This window comes from Hyperolius riggenbachi, chromosome 4, assembly GCF_040937935.1.
Source record: "Hyperolius riggenbachi isolate aHypRig1 chromosome 4, aHypRig1.pri, whole genome shotgun sequence".
NCBI lineage: Eukaryota > Metazoa > Chordata > Amphibia > Anura > Hyperoliidae > Hyperolius > Hyperolius riggenbachi.
In genome coordinates this window covers 414,171,053-414,185,834 of record NC_090649.1, presented here as the reverse complement: position 1 = coordinate 414,185,834, position 14,782 = coordinate 414,171,053, and the positions used below count along the sequence as shown (strand labels likewise).

At 41.2% G+C, this 14,782-nt stretch overlaps 1 protein-coding gene across 5 annotated transcripts in view; it reads right to left on the bottom strand.

The window, feature by feature from the left end:
* Positions 1-1,847: 1,847 nt before the first annotated feature.
* Positions 1,848-14,782, bottom strand: part of USP34 (ubiquitin specific peptidase 34) — a 240,088-nt gene continuing 227,153 nt past the window's right edge. For 4 of the 5 annotated variants that reach the window (XM_068232384.1, XM_068232387.1, XM_068232388.1 and 1 more), the window contains 7 exons: positions 14,576-14,700; positions 13,123-13,246; positions 10,483-10,562; positions 9,131-9,271; positions 8,899-9,042; positions 6,906-7,065; positions 1,848-3,131 (listed from right to left, as the gene is read on the bottom strand). In XM_068232384.1, the coding sequence (XP_068088485.1) occupies positions 2,518-3,131; positions 6,906-7,065; positions 8,899-9,042; positions 9,131-9,271; positions 10,483-10,562; positions 13,123-13,246; positions 14,576-14,700 (1,388 nt within the window). In that variant the 3' untranslated portion in view covers positions 1,848-2,517. The remainder of the gene's footprint in view (positions 3,132-6,905; positions 7,066-8,898; positions 9,043-9,130; positions 9,272-10,482; positions 10,563-13,122; positions 13,247-14,575; positions 14,701-14,782) is intronic. The other variant, XM_068232385.1, reaches the window with a different exon arrangement.

The window sequence follows — 14,782 nt, the reverse complement described above, 5'->3', positions numbered from 1 at the left end:
GCAAGGTTGGTCCAACTCTGCTTACAGCATAGGAGGAGGATGAGGAGGCGTGCCAGTAACCGCTGGGTGCTCACCAAAACTAGCTGGGTGGAGCACCCAGCTAAAAGAGCCTGGTGAGAACACAGATTATGGACCTCTCTTATGGGGAGGTTCATTTTATATATTTTCCTGCACAGGTGCTGAAATGCCTTTAAGCAGCAAGATTGGCCTGGAAAAAAAAAATAACGTGTTGCCCTCCGCTACATAAAGGAAAGAGCTGCTTGTGTTACGGCAAGGAAATAAGAAGTAGTGGTAAAATAATGCAGCACGTTTCTTTAAGTTTAGAGGGTATTTTGTGCTTTAGTGAAACACTGGGCTGCAGCTGTTAAGCCCATACATTGCTCAACTTGGCAGCAGATCAATCGGCCGTCTTTTTTGGCTAATTATATTCAAATTGGATGAAAATCAGTGCCACCAAGAGCAGGCAATCGACAATGCAACCAATTTCAGGCTGAAAATGATCATATGTATCGATCGGACATGGAACAAAATCTCGTGCCAACGTGCTCGATAGTAACAGCGGGCGATATTGGTACGAGCGACAAATGCAATGGAACCCCCATCACTGTTCTCCCCCCTAGTGTAAAATATGAATGCCTCCTGCCCACCACGCCGGTGTCTGCCGCTGGCTCAGTCTCCACACTCTTCCTCACACACACGTGACTCACATAGTTGCCAGCATATTGCATGTGGCCGCGTGTGTGACGTTACGGACAGGTAAAGTATTCATGCACGGGGGGTACAACTTCATTTAGGAGGCACAGTGGCAGAGTGTGGCAAAGCAGCGCCACCAGGCCGATTCCAGGAAGATTTCATGCTGAAATAATTTGAGAATCGGCTTGCTGTTTATGGCAGCCACAGATCTCTCTCTGATCAGAGAGAGATCTGTCTCTTGCTCGATCAGCCGGCAAAATCGTTAGATGTATGGGCACCTTTAGGGTGTCAGCCAGGCCATCTAAACTGCATCCAGAGGTCAGCTTCAAACCCAGATCAGTATACTGCGGTGCATCTACAAAACCAACTTGAAAATGAGCTATTTTTATCCTCTGTATGCATACTACGTCATACATGTCCAACATTGGTGGAGGGGCGTTACCCCTTTTTTCCTTGATCTACAGCAGGGATCAGGAACCTTTTTGCCTGAGAGAGCCATAAACACAACATATTTTAAAATGTATTTCTGCGAGAGCCATACAATGGTTTTTAAACTAGGACAGTGTGCATGCGCAGCAGAGGGCTCATGTCCCTGTTGCCATGGTGATGTGTATACAGGCGATCCGCTGGGCAGGGGAAGTGTCAGACACATCTTCAGCTTTTCAGCAATTTCCCCGAGAGCCAGACAGGAGAAATATTGACTAACAGCTTGTACAGCCAGCTGACTTTGAGGTTGATTCACTTTATAGGACGGGATCCTCGGACTTTGGCCCAATAGGCTGCCTGTCGAATGAAAATTTTACTTCCGCTGCCACACTAAGCTGCGCTGCTTGAGCAGTTTAGCTTCGTGAATCAACCCCTACTGAGCCAGATGTAGCCATCAAAAGAGCCACATCTGGCTCCCGAGCCATAGGTTCCCTACCCCTGTTCTACAGAGAGCAACTTCTTAATCCTGAGTAGGGTCAGGTCTAATCTCCCCACCTGCCTATACAGGGGTTGCCTATGCGGTAACCCTGACTTGTGAGGATTCTGCACATACTCTTTCCACACACCTTCATTTACCAGTGCATACTACACACTATTGGGCTCTTGGTGTCTCTTTCTTTGTTTTTGTTTCTCTTGCAACTTGAAAATGAGGCCAACAGACAAAAATGAAAAGTCATCACAATTAGTTTAATGAAGTGCACAGAATAGCGATCATGTCAATAAAATAAAACAATTAGTTTTTTTGTCTTTTTCTTTTATACATCAAGTGTGCTTTATTTCCTCCACAGGTATTCTGTTAAATAAAGCACCATATATACTGCCAGGCCACAGCTAGAGAGGATTCTTTACAGAATCAAATTTCTTGTGGTTTTAGAACAGGTAAACTTAATTTTGATAATAAGAACCACAGCGATACGAGGCAACGGCCTCTATTATAAGGTACAAAACTGGCACAGAGGACACCATATTATACACGGTAAAAATGACAAGTTTAAATTACATTATATTGGGGTAAGGGAGGGTTACAGCCTCCTGTTATTCCAAGTGGCCAGTTAAATGGATGCCACTACAGCAAACCTGAATTACATAAAACAAAAACCATTATGATTGGCCTTCACAAAGTGAACTGCGGGATGCAACTCTTTGTTTCTTGACTTCTGCCTGAACAAGAATAGAGCGTATAAATCTAGCCTGCCATTCAAGCAGAAAAGCACTTGACAAACTGAAGCAAAAAAAGAACGAAAAAAAAAGTAAAAGAAACTGCAAAACTTGTATACAAAAAGGAAACAAAATAAAATAAAAGATAAAAACTTAAAAGCATATGTGCTACAACTATTGTCAAGAAGCAGCTTTGTTTTCTTTTCCTGATATCCTTGAGACCACAAGAATGGTGGACTCGATGGTCCTGCACAGGGTATCTAAAATGTCATTTTGTTGTACATGACTAAAAAGTCCCCTGGAATGCTCACAATTTAACGACGGGCTGAGTTCCTGTCCGTCCTGCGTGGGGGATGGCTGCCCATCACAACCCCTCAAGTCTGCTAAGTCAGCCAGCACTGCAGAAATGGACGTGGAAGGGAGCTCCCCGTCGTCCTCGGTGACGTTAGTCTCCTTGGGACTCTGAAGCTCTTTCACATCTTTGCCATCTTCAAACTTCATGCTGCAGCCAGGCTGCTCTTCCATTGGCTGTGGCCTTGCAGGCAGCATCATGTCTTCCGCGAGGGAAGAGGACGCTTCTATCCTGTACTCTTTAGCAGACAGTGGTGATGGAGAAGGTGGATCTTGCTCTGTTCCTGGGTCAATAATTGAAGAGTCTCTTGTCTCATTGTCAGATGTGCTTGTGGGTGTGGATGCTTCGCGCTCTGTTTTCAGATCGGTCATACAGCTATCGACCATGTGTTCCTCATCGCTGCTAACTCGCCGACGCTTGACTGGAGTAGCACCTTCATCATCTGGGGAGGAAAATAAAGTTACACTCAGTGATGTAGCAGACTGCAGCATTATTATGCTACAAACCCACATACCATGCAATTTCCCATCAGACCGACATGTCCGATCTGCTCCAGATCGATAACAGGATCGATATTCAGATCACTACTGCACAAAATCAATCACGTTATTGATAGAGAGCACATCAGATCGGGAGATCTACAGACTAGTGTAGAGATTAATCTGAAGTGAAAATAAACATATGATGTAATGATTTGTACGTGTAGTACAGCTAAGAAATAGAACCTTAGTAGCATAGATATGAGTCTCATATTGTTTCCAGTAAAGGTAAAGTGAATAAACTTCAGTTATCTCTGCAAAAGAGCTTCTCTGAGCTCTGCGACTTATTTAGTCAGAAAGAAATGCTATTCTTTTGAAGTACTTATACATCAAAGATACGATTTTACTGCAGAGAAGTTCAAAAGGTCATTAGCTCTGCTCAGTTTCATGGTTTAAAATGCAGAGTGTAGTTTGAAAAATGCAAATATTTGAGAATGATGCAATGTTATAAATAAAGCTATATAACCAAAAATAAAAATATGAGACCATTTTCTTTGCTACTAATGTTCTATTAATTATCCGTACTACACATACAATTCAATACAAATAAATATCTAAATATTGTTGTTGTTTTTTCAGGACAATCTAGACTGTGTGTGGTATTTTTTTTCCCTAAATTCATTCTATTTTATGGTCATCTTACAAGAGAAAATGGGTATAATACATAAAATACACTTCATAAACATATACAATACACTTCATAAACATACAATACATAAACTTCAGGTTTCACGCTTCCCAATTTTTACGTAACATATGCCACTGCTAACACCTCAAAATATATTTTGTGGCTCATCCCGGTTAAAGAAGCACCACATCTTAATTCACTACTAGTTGGGCATGAAGCGGACCATTTTTCCCAAATTGCATATCTGTAGTGATCGGATCTGATCGCTTGGATGACAGTTCATGGGTGGGAGGGTCTCTCATACTGTACAGATGCCTTGCAACCCCACAGCACAGTCATATCTATACAGCATTGAGGCTTCAAACTGTTGCCTTAGCAATTGCATACAATCGCTACAGGTGGCAGTCAGAGGTAAGCTCACATCTTAAGGTCGAGTACATAGGCTAAGAAGAGGTTAATTTATAAAAAAAAAACAAAAAAAAAACACACCACACCTTTCTCTGACACCATTTTTTAAAACTTTTACTTTTGAACTTTTTTTTTTTTTAAACTTTCAAGCGAAAATGATTGCTGTTGTAGTAAATAGCAGCAATCATCCACTAAACACATGCACATGTGGCAGTTCCTTTTAATGCAGGATTATGATTCGCACATCCTAAAAACATCAGGGTGGTCAAGTGGTTTAAGTACATTGCATTAAAAAGGACAAATTCAGGAATTCTCTGGAGAGCTGAGAAATAAGGTCTAAAATTAACCAAAAGAGGGTAAACAGTAAAGTATCTAGTTTGCGGACTTAAAAAAACACTGAGTGCAATTAGGAAGACATCATTTTTTTTATTAAAAATGGAAAAAAAAGCCAATTATCTGACAGTAATGCTAATCTGGCTTCAGCAGTCCCTGGAATCACACTAGGAACAAGTGTGCAGCTAGTGGAGACTAGACACCAGGGGCTTTATTCAATTCACTTTTTCACCTGCGTTTTCTCCAAGGTGATACTTTCCCAACTTAAAATAAAACCACCAACAAGCAATCAAATACTCAAAATAATTGTAACAGTAATTTTGCACCTACTTTTTCCATTGCAAAGTGCTAAAAGTTATTTTAAACTGAAGATTAAAAATTATCCCCTAGGAGAAAACTCAGGAGAAAAAGTGAATTGCATATGGGCCCTGGTCTTCATACTTGTTCTGGATCAGCAATTCCGATAGCACTGAAAACAGAAGATCAATATAGACAACCAAAGCAGGTCAACCTTTGCAGCTGTTAGATTTCTTTTACATTACGCAAACCTGAAGTGAAAATAAATGGATGAGCAATTGTCCAGCCTCGCCCACAGCTTCTCCAGAGAGCCTTGACACTCTCAGCCTTAGTAGCAAAGGCTTATGGGAGCTCAGACTGGGCAGGAGGAGGAGGTTACTAGCCAGAGATTTCGGAGGCAGAAGGGAGGAGGGGGTAGGAGATGAGTGAAGTTTTCACAGGCTGAGGGCTGGAGATACAGATCAGCTTGCCTGTGTGTGATGCGACAAACAGAACATGGTTGCCCTCATTGTAACATAGGAATAAATAATCATAAACTGTTAAAGTTGTTTGCAGCTAGATTTGCTGAGTTAACTATCTAAACTTTAGATAAGATATATAGACAAGTTACTTGCTATAGTTAGTTTTTCATCTCGGATCCGCTTTAACCTCAAATGCATAGCAGCAGGTTTTTTTTTTAATGTTTTTCAGCTCCCATTCAGAGACATCTTGAACTGTTAAGCTTGTTATCTCTTCCCTGCACTTTTAGACACACAAAATAATCTTATCTATTCTGAAAAGTTATCAGTGAGTAATGCTCCACTGAAGAGAAAGTGTAATTTAGAGCCCTGAAATCTTAAACCTCTCAGTTCAAAAAAATAAAAAATGACCAAAGTTTAGTTCTATGTAGGCTTGGGACTATACATACATATATTTCTCATGTCATATGTCCGTTCACATACCCTTGAAGGCTTGCTTTAAAAGGGGTATTCTTTCTCTTTCACTAAGGGCTCATTCGCATGAGGGCGATTACCGATAATCGGCGAAGCACTAACGCAATTGTAACTATCGCAGTGATCTCACTGCCGAGATTGTCGCCGATCGCAAAAACGTATTGCCTGCAGCATTTTCCTGCGATTCTTGAGCGATCCGATACAGTGCTTACAAAAAGCACTGATCGCGATCGTCTGGAATCGTGAGAGTGTACAAAGATTTTACCGCACTAATCACAGTAAAATCAACCACACAAAACCATAGCACTACCGTTTTGTGCTTCTAAGTGAGAACGGCCCCACAGTAGACAGAAAAAAATCTCAAAGTGCCAAATTAGTGTGCAAGCAAGTAGGAAGGCCAGCTGGCCTGCTTAGGGCCTGGTACACACTTGGCTGCGTTGCGCTGAGATTTAAAATTGCATGTGATTTTTTTATCTGCGAAGTCTTTATGAAAATAAAGCAAATCGCTAAGGCACTGTACACAGTAGTGCGATGCAATTTTTTATTTTCATGAAGGCTTCGCCATTAAAAAAAAAAAAAAAATTCAAAAATTGCATATGATTTTAAATCGCAGCGCAACACAGCCAGTGTGTTCAGGCCCTAATATAGATCCTTTTCATACAGCGCTTTTGTAAAAAAAAAAGAAGGAAATATTGAAACCCCCCACATGAGGAGATGGACTAGTCCAAAACTTATCAGATCTGTCACATTTTACTACCTACTGAAAACAACATAGGAGAAAAGTAATTGATACATTTTATTTTGGGAGAAATGTACTTCTAAATATTAATTTTAAATTCAACATTTTTTTTTACCCAAGTGTCATAGGACAGGTCACAAAAGAGAGACCTTTCCTACATTAAAATACTAGGAATGAAAATGTAAGACTCCCAGTGTCCCCATACTGAAGCATGCTGATATGGACATAGCTGGAAGTAGCAGCAGTTTCCCTTCACAAAAAAGGAAAAGTTGTGAACCAAACCGTGGTCTTGTCCACACAACTGCTCTTCGGCTACAAGGAGACCCCCTTCATTACTGACCTTTTGTTTTACCTTCTTTGGCTTCCTGCTCTTGTAACAAGTTCCTCTGCTGCTGGCAGGCTCTGCACTTGCTCAGAAGATCTTGTAATGTTGGTATTAAGGCTGGGTTGACCTGTTTCGGAGTGTGAACTGAGAGGAGTAGAGCCAGCGCTCGGAGATCCTAAAAGACAAAACGTTAATTTGTAAACCATTGAAAAATACTCAACATCTATTTTGCAATGTTATATCAAACCCAAGGGCATAACTACAAACCATGCAACTCTCCCTATTTCCTGAGTGACCCCCAGCCAGGTCAGGTCACTCAAAATGTGCAGTCACTGTGAGCCCTGCATTACAGAAAGGCCACCACGACCCCCTCCTAACAACTGCGGCCATCCTGACCCCATTTACCCAACATGACATACTATGATATGTAGAAGGTTTGGCGTAGGAGCAGCAGGAGGGCCTGGTTCGGGAGAGAACAAGAGACTGAAAATATGCATGGCAGAGGAAAGAAATGGCTGCGATCTGAAGTCATTAACAAAAAAAAAAAAAGTTAACAGTTTAAAGCAATACTGTAGATACACATCCATACTCACCTATGTAGATGGACGGCTCTGGATCTCAGAGACTTCCAGATACCCCTCTCCGCACCCTCAGTACACTGCTGTTCTCCTGCTGAAGTTATTCGACCAACTGGTCAAATACACCTTCAGGATTCCTTGTGAAGGCCTCAAAAGTACTCATATCCGCAAACACTTTAAAAACGAGCATTTCCATACTGCGCCTGCGTTAGTCAAGGCTTGTGCAGTATGGATGGGCCCGTCTTCAGAGGTACTCAGGGACACAAGTGCTTCCGAAGCCTTCCAAAGTGTGCCGAAACAGAAATTGGCTCCTGACCAGCTCACGGAGCTCTGCTGTCATACCACAACAGGGCAAGTGAGCTGCGGCAGGCAGAGAGTGACACGATCGGCAGGAAAGACAAAAGCATGCGGCAGCAGTGAAGTTAAATCTACGCCCTGGCAGGAATAACAGCATTGAAAAAGGCCGTAGATTTTAATCACTGATGTCCGGAAGCAGCAATCACTACCATCCGGAAGTGTTGGCTTATTTTCAAATGAGGACAACAGTTAACGACCAGTTTATTTGCAAAAACTATTGTTATCGACTGTTGCCTTTATTTGAAAGCAGACACTTGCCTTCTTTTAATCGTTTTTTTATTCATTTGAGTGCCTCCTGCTCACCAAAGTATCTACCGGTATTACTTCTGTTGGGAGGTTGATATTTTATGGCCCAATGACGCATCTTTTTCATTTTGTGTGCGACATTGTGGGACACCCATTCTGATACTATTCACCCAACATGATCACCAGGAAGGAGTACACTGGGGATAGGAACTTTGGCAGATGCAGAAATTTGGGGACAAGATGAATGGTGTGCTGTAGGTGACCATTACTAGGGTCTATATTTTCTGTGAAAAACACATCAATATAGCTTTCTTGATTTGATTAAAGTGCCAAGCTTGTCCCAGCCAAAAGAATACAGCAAAGCCCCCATTGTCAATTAACTGGCATGCCTGAGGGAATAACGGGGACTGTTTTTTTGGGTGGTTTTGGCGGCCACAAAAAAACTCAGAGCCTGCAGCGACGTCCTGTAGCTTTTATATGCTTTACGGCATCCGTGCACAGCTCCCGGCTTATCACAAGACCAGACGCAGGTCAGGTGACACGCAGGAAGACATACATGGAGGACACTGGAAAGCAGCCAGGAGCCCGCTAAGAGCTACAGGACGTCGCTGAAGGCATGGTGAGTATTTCATCCTGCACGAGGTGGGAGGTTGGTTTGTGCTTTTTCGTCTGGCTGCTCAAGCAACCGGCAAGCACATGTATCCAGCATCACGGAATCCTCGCCTGTGCTGGATATCGGGGACTCTGCTGTACATACACAAGTCAACCCTAACCCCTTCCCAGATTACCACCTTGGTGTATCAGCCTTAGTAAAACATGTGACTCACCCCATTTAAAGTGCTGCTTGCTTTGGAAATTTCAATCCTGCTAATAAAATCAGACTCCACATTTTGATACTGATTGATGACGTGTGTAATAATGGTGTTGATGAGGCTTGCACAGTTCGTTTCTGAGAATACCTGATTTTGAACCTATAAGGGGAGAAACGAGCAATGTATGAATTAATAGAACACAGGATGATGGTTGCTACGGCGAGAGATCGTAGCCTTACATACGTACCTTTACCAAAAAATGGGTGAGGAATGTGTAGACCACATTGTTATTGAGAAACACACGCTCATCCACCAGAATGCTTTTAATATATTCGGCAAACACTGGGTCTTCACACAGCAACTTGATGCAGTTTTTTGCCAGTGGAGTCTGCAGATGTATAAAAAAAGATAAAGATATAGTGAATCAAAGCAAAGAAAGGGTGACGTCTACAACCTAATAGATAAAAGTCTCAGGTCCTCTGTGCTAGAGCATCAATACTCAGGGCTGTATCTGGATGCTGCTTCATTCACCACAGAGCCTTTCCAGACAACGATGGAAGACCGCTCAAGTTGCTCTATTACAGCTACAAGATCATTGCTAGTGCAAATGAACATGTACAGGTATTACTGGATGTTTTTAAACCACACATGCACTTTGCATGTATTTTGTGTAGGTGGATGTTCGGATCGTATTATGTGTTGAACTACATATGTATCTATGTTCCCCACGATTGTTTGTTTTGTACTCTGTACTTCGCTACAGAAAATGTTGGCATAATATAAATATTCAGAATAATAATGATGTTTAATTTTGCAGATCTTTGATACCCATGCAGAGGGATTGAACACAAAGGGGTCTGTGGTCACTGATTACTAGTAACTTACGCTGAATACTCACACAGAAGAGACACACAGGGACACACAGGGACAATGCAGGGAGTTCCCGACGGCACGGTAAGTCGTCAGTTCATATCGGCGGGTGTTCGTAAGTTGGGGACTCGGCATATAAGACCCATTTTTTGGGGAGAAAAAAGTGCGTCTCATATGCTGAAAAATACGGTAGTTAAAAGTAAAGCTGGAAACAAGCTTTATTTACAGTGTAAGGGCTGGGGCCCACTAACAGTGCTTGTTGTTTACTGGCAAAGCGCTGCAACAGCTGAACCCTATGGTGGTGGCTCTAGAGTGTTGAGATCTCTGTGCTCAGCATTTTTGGAGCAATCTCAGAGTGATTGCATTCAATGGCTACAGAGCCAAATCAGGATTGCTCCTGAAATCGTGTTATCACTGGACTTCCGAAAAGCACTGCTAGTGGGCCTCAGCCCTAAAATGGATTATAAACCGTATATTTTTAAGAACCATTTTTTATTTTTGATTACATTTTTATTTTGTGTTTCATTTGGCGTCAAGATAATATGACAGACTGTGTAAAACTGGACAAATCAATGACAACCTACCATGTCATCAAAACTGATCTTATCCGTTAGTAAGCAGAGCAAAGAAATGCAGATATATGTAAACATTAAAAATCCTGTGATTAACCAATGATGGGCAGAATCTCATTTCCCTAAATACTGTGTGAACATATAAAACATATCATACCTGTGTTTGGCATAATTCCGTCCAGAGTTTTGGAAACAATGCCAGATGCAATGAAAGCCCTTCATATGCAATTAGGATACCTGTAAAACATTTTTAGGTAAAATATTAGTTCCTTGATTAACTAGAAAATGGAAAGAGCTTATACCATGAAAAGGGGCTTTAGTCAAAATCTGAATTCCTATTTAGTTAGTAAAATTGCCATCAGCTTATTCACATCCTAACTGCATTCTCTTCTTCCAGAGTGATAATTGTGACCGATTTTGGCGACATTCCCCAGCTGAGCTTAAGCTAAGTATCAGGAGCTGAAAGCGGTAAGCCAGAGCTCAGCTCGGGCTAGCTAAAACCGCCGCTCCTGCCTGCTGCCTGGGTCCCACATGCGATCAGCACTGGCCAGCGGGACTCCAGGTTTCTCTCGCCGGCCAACGGGATACCCTTCACCTCCATTCTTTTTCCCGGGATACCGATGGCCAATCAGTGGCGAAGCGTCATGATGTCATGGGGAGGGGGGAAGGGAGGGAATCGGGGGCACAACATTTAAAAGTGGACCTGAACTTTTGCACGGGGCAGAAGGAGAACATAGGGAAATGCACCCTGTATGTATATAGAGAGTTTAGCATGCCTTATCCCCCCCCCCCCCCCCCTCTGGACCATATCTCTTACACAGCACAGAATGTAAACATGGAGAAATGCAACCTGACTGTATATGTAGAGTTTAGCCTGTAAATTCCTCATTTGTCTCTAATCACAAGTTGTAATTTGATGTGTCATCTGACTGCCATGGCAGATAAGCTCATTTGAAAGCAAAGGATGTTAACAATAATGCCATTTGGTTCCCAACTGCTTCTGAGCGAAGTGCTTCTTGCCTTACTGGTACAGATTTTTGCCTGGAATCTCTGCCTGCACCGACCTCTGCCTGGATTTTGACTACTCTCTGCCTGTCGCCTGTACTGAACACTGCCTGGATTTTGACTACTCTGCCGGCTGCCTGCCCCGATTGGGATGCCGCCCTCTGTGCCATTCCATGTTTCAAAATATACCACACGCGGGAGGTGTATTAGGTATATGTGTACATACTGTATAGTCTGGTTATTTGTACAGTTTCACTATTTAAGCTTATTCATAAAATTAACTATTTCAACAATTGTGTGTTCTACTCTTTAATTTAGACACAGGATGTCTATCAGGCCTTTATTCTGATATATTTTGGTGGGTTAAGAATTAAAGTGTTAAACTCTGACATAATATTCAATAAAAATTTGTTTTCCTACTTTTTATATCCCATACAGTTATCATATTTGCTTTTTTGCATAAGTATTCATTTAAAAATTACAAGTTCCCAAAGTAGTTTTATTTGCTCTGAAAGCTGCCATTGCATTTTATTCATAACTGGTGTATTTATATTGTAATGTACCCAGTAATGATTTCTGAGCAGTATATCAGTTCTGGACACATTAGAAGAAGTTTCTGCACAGTCAGGGAATGTTTACATTTCTCTCTGCTACAATTAAGTAAACACAAGATAATGTTATCACCAGTTCCGATGTGGATCTCCCTGCAGGGAGCATTCTATTGAAAAAGTAAGCCCTGTGTTTTAACCCTTTGAATGCTGTTCTGCTTAAAACAAAATTGTGGTAGTATATTATATGCTGTAAAAAAAATCTTTTAAAATAAAGAAGAAATTCTGGATTTTATACCATTTTAAGAATTGGAGGCTTAAAATTCTAAAAAAGAAAAAAAAAAAAAAAAAAAAAAAAGTACCGCTTTAAGGCCCATAAATCCAGACAGAAATGCACTGCCAGGGAGAGTAATAAAGCATCTTTCATAGACCTGGATGGGTCTGGATGATTATATGTGCTATTGTAGCCCCCAGGCTCCCATCGTTACTGATGGTTTTTGTGTTTATGCCAATTTAACTCCCACTCATAATTGATCTTCACAGCAGAAATGTCTACATAAGGAGGTGGGGCATGAAGTCACAGTAAGTAGCAGATGAGGAGCTATAAAACCTATATTTGGTACCAGAAATGTAGAGGAAGGAGAGATCTTTAAAGAGACTCTGAAGTCTCTTTTTTTCCCTGCTTTTCTCAAATTCCTGTAAATCACCCATCTCCCGTGGGGATTATTATTATTATTATTATTTAGGGATGAGGCTATTCAACAGGGGCATTCATGCTAAACAGGAATTTATGACAAAAACATGTAAAAAGAGACTTCAGAGTCTCTTTAAGTGTAGCTGTACCAAAAAACAAGTGCCCCAAATGGGTATTTACCTCGATAGACCTCCTCACCAGGCCGTTACAGTGCTGTGACCTCCCGAATCCCATTGATAAACCTTCATCAACGGCTCGTGCCTGCCCAAGAAGCACAGACCCAATCGGGCTCTGTGTTTTTTCGCCAACACGTACTTGGAAAACCTCTGGAGGATCCAGAGGCTTCCTTATGCCGAGGTAAGTATCTAACTTTACTTCCCTAAATCAGAGGTTTAATTTAATCCTGTAAATTCAGTTTACAAGGAAGTACTATATTTACACAAATCAACATGACTATTTGGGAAATTTGCCTTGTTCAATTTTGAATACAGTTGAGCTTTAAGTTTTACAGTCTTCAATTCAAAAAGCATACATGAAAATAATTACTCACTTAGCTTTATCAAAGCTTCCGTAAACTTCTCACAATTGATTGCTACACGGCAAAGGAGATGGATAAACTGGTGATATGAAGACAGGTAATCTAGCAGCATGCGATCATACACATCATCTTTACCCTAAAAATAAGACAGAAGACCAATGTTAAAACAGACCTTATAAATCAAACACCGATTATAATTTATTTAATGGTCTAAGTAGTTCAGTTTGGAGCTCCCTGAAGATTTTAGACTGATTTAATGTGCATGGATGTGTTCCCTATACAATGGTAGAAACCTGACAGGCCTGAGTGTGAATCTCAGGTTCATAAGCAGTAAAAGTTTGTCTGCATGCTGATTGGTATAGGAAGAGTAGGGTCTCTTTCTGCAGAGGAAACCTCAACGCTGGTGAAAGGGTCTAGTAAGGAATGTTGTTGCATGCAATGCATTTTGGATGGCAATGTCCTCTATTTCTGCAACCAAATACAATTTGCAACCTAGTTTCTATCACTGCTATTACAAATTGCAGAGGGTTAATGCTTGTATGTAAATTGACTACGCCTCTCAGCCACTGCTTTTAAAATCTTGGTCCCTAACAGGATGCGCATAGCTCCGCTTTCTTGTGCGATATTCAGATATGACATCATTCAGATACAGAAGAAAGCTGGCGTACACACGTATGTGATTTTGGGTCATTTTTTCCTGATTGTATATCAATCAAAAAGACAAAAACATGGAACGATAGCCAGTATTTTCATCAATATTTTCCAGCATGTTCAATATGCATGTTCCAATGAAGAAAGATAGATTTTGAGCTAGCTGGTCATTGGCAATTAGTAGGCTGTATACATTTTTGCCCCATCTGATCTTTTTTTTGAATGGATTGATGCAAGTCTGAGAGAAGAGGATGTGTGGTGTATGAAAGCCTGGTAGAATAGGTGGTGGACGTCATGCGAAACTGGTAGAGAGACTAGGTACAGCTATGTAGCAGCTGGTGACACAAAAGATTTCAACAGCTTGGAATTGGGCCAATGAGATTAAACAGGAAGTAAATCTGAATGGCTAGTTGCATACAACTGGTATACAATTTACATCCACCCAGAATTATTTCCATCTCATTAACCATCTCTAGCTGTGCTCATCATAGTTACCAAGACTCTCTGTGACATGAGTCCACACTGACTGTCAATAACTGCCACTTGAAATTATTATTAGGGATAGTTTTGGGTGACAGTTTCAGAAAGATCACTACATCAACATGCTGCTGGGCTACTGAATTTCTGTTTGGGAAACTACAAGTGAGAGGCACCCTATTGTTGGGAAAATAACACTATTTCTTACCGCAGTCCATGTATTATCTAACAGTGAATCACTAATGACATAGTGAAAGATAATGTAAGACTGTTCTGATGCTGGATATTTGCCTGACTAATAGTTTTCCAGCAGCCCGCTTGCTCTGTATTTACCTACCTTGCTGGATTCAACCATTGTGGGCAAGAGGCACATATTGAGCTCAGGACGAGGGGGGCGAATATTGCTTTTTCCTCCTATAAGTTTCATGTTTTCACGACACGGGAAGTATGGACCAAGTGACACTGATAGGAAAAACATTTGGTCAGAACTGGCTATGTAAAATATCAAAAGACATTTTTCTACTGGAGATTTACTTATACTGCA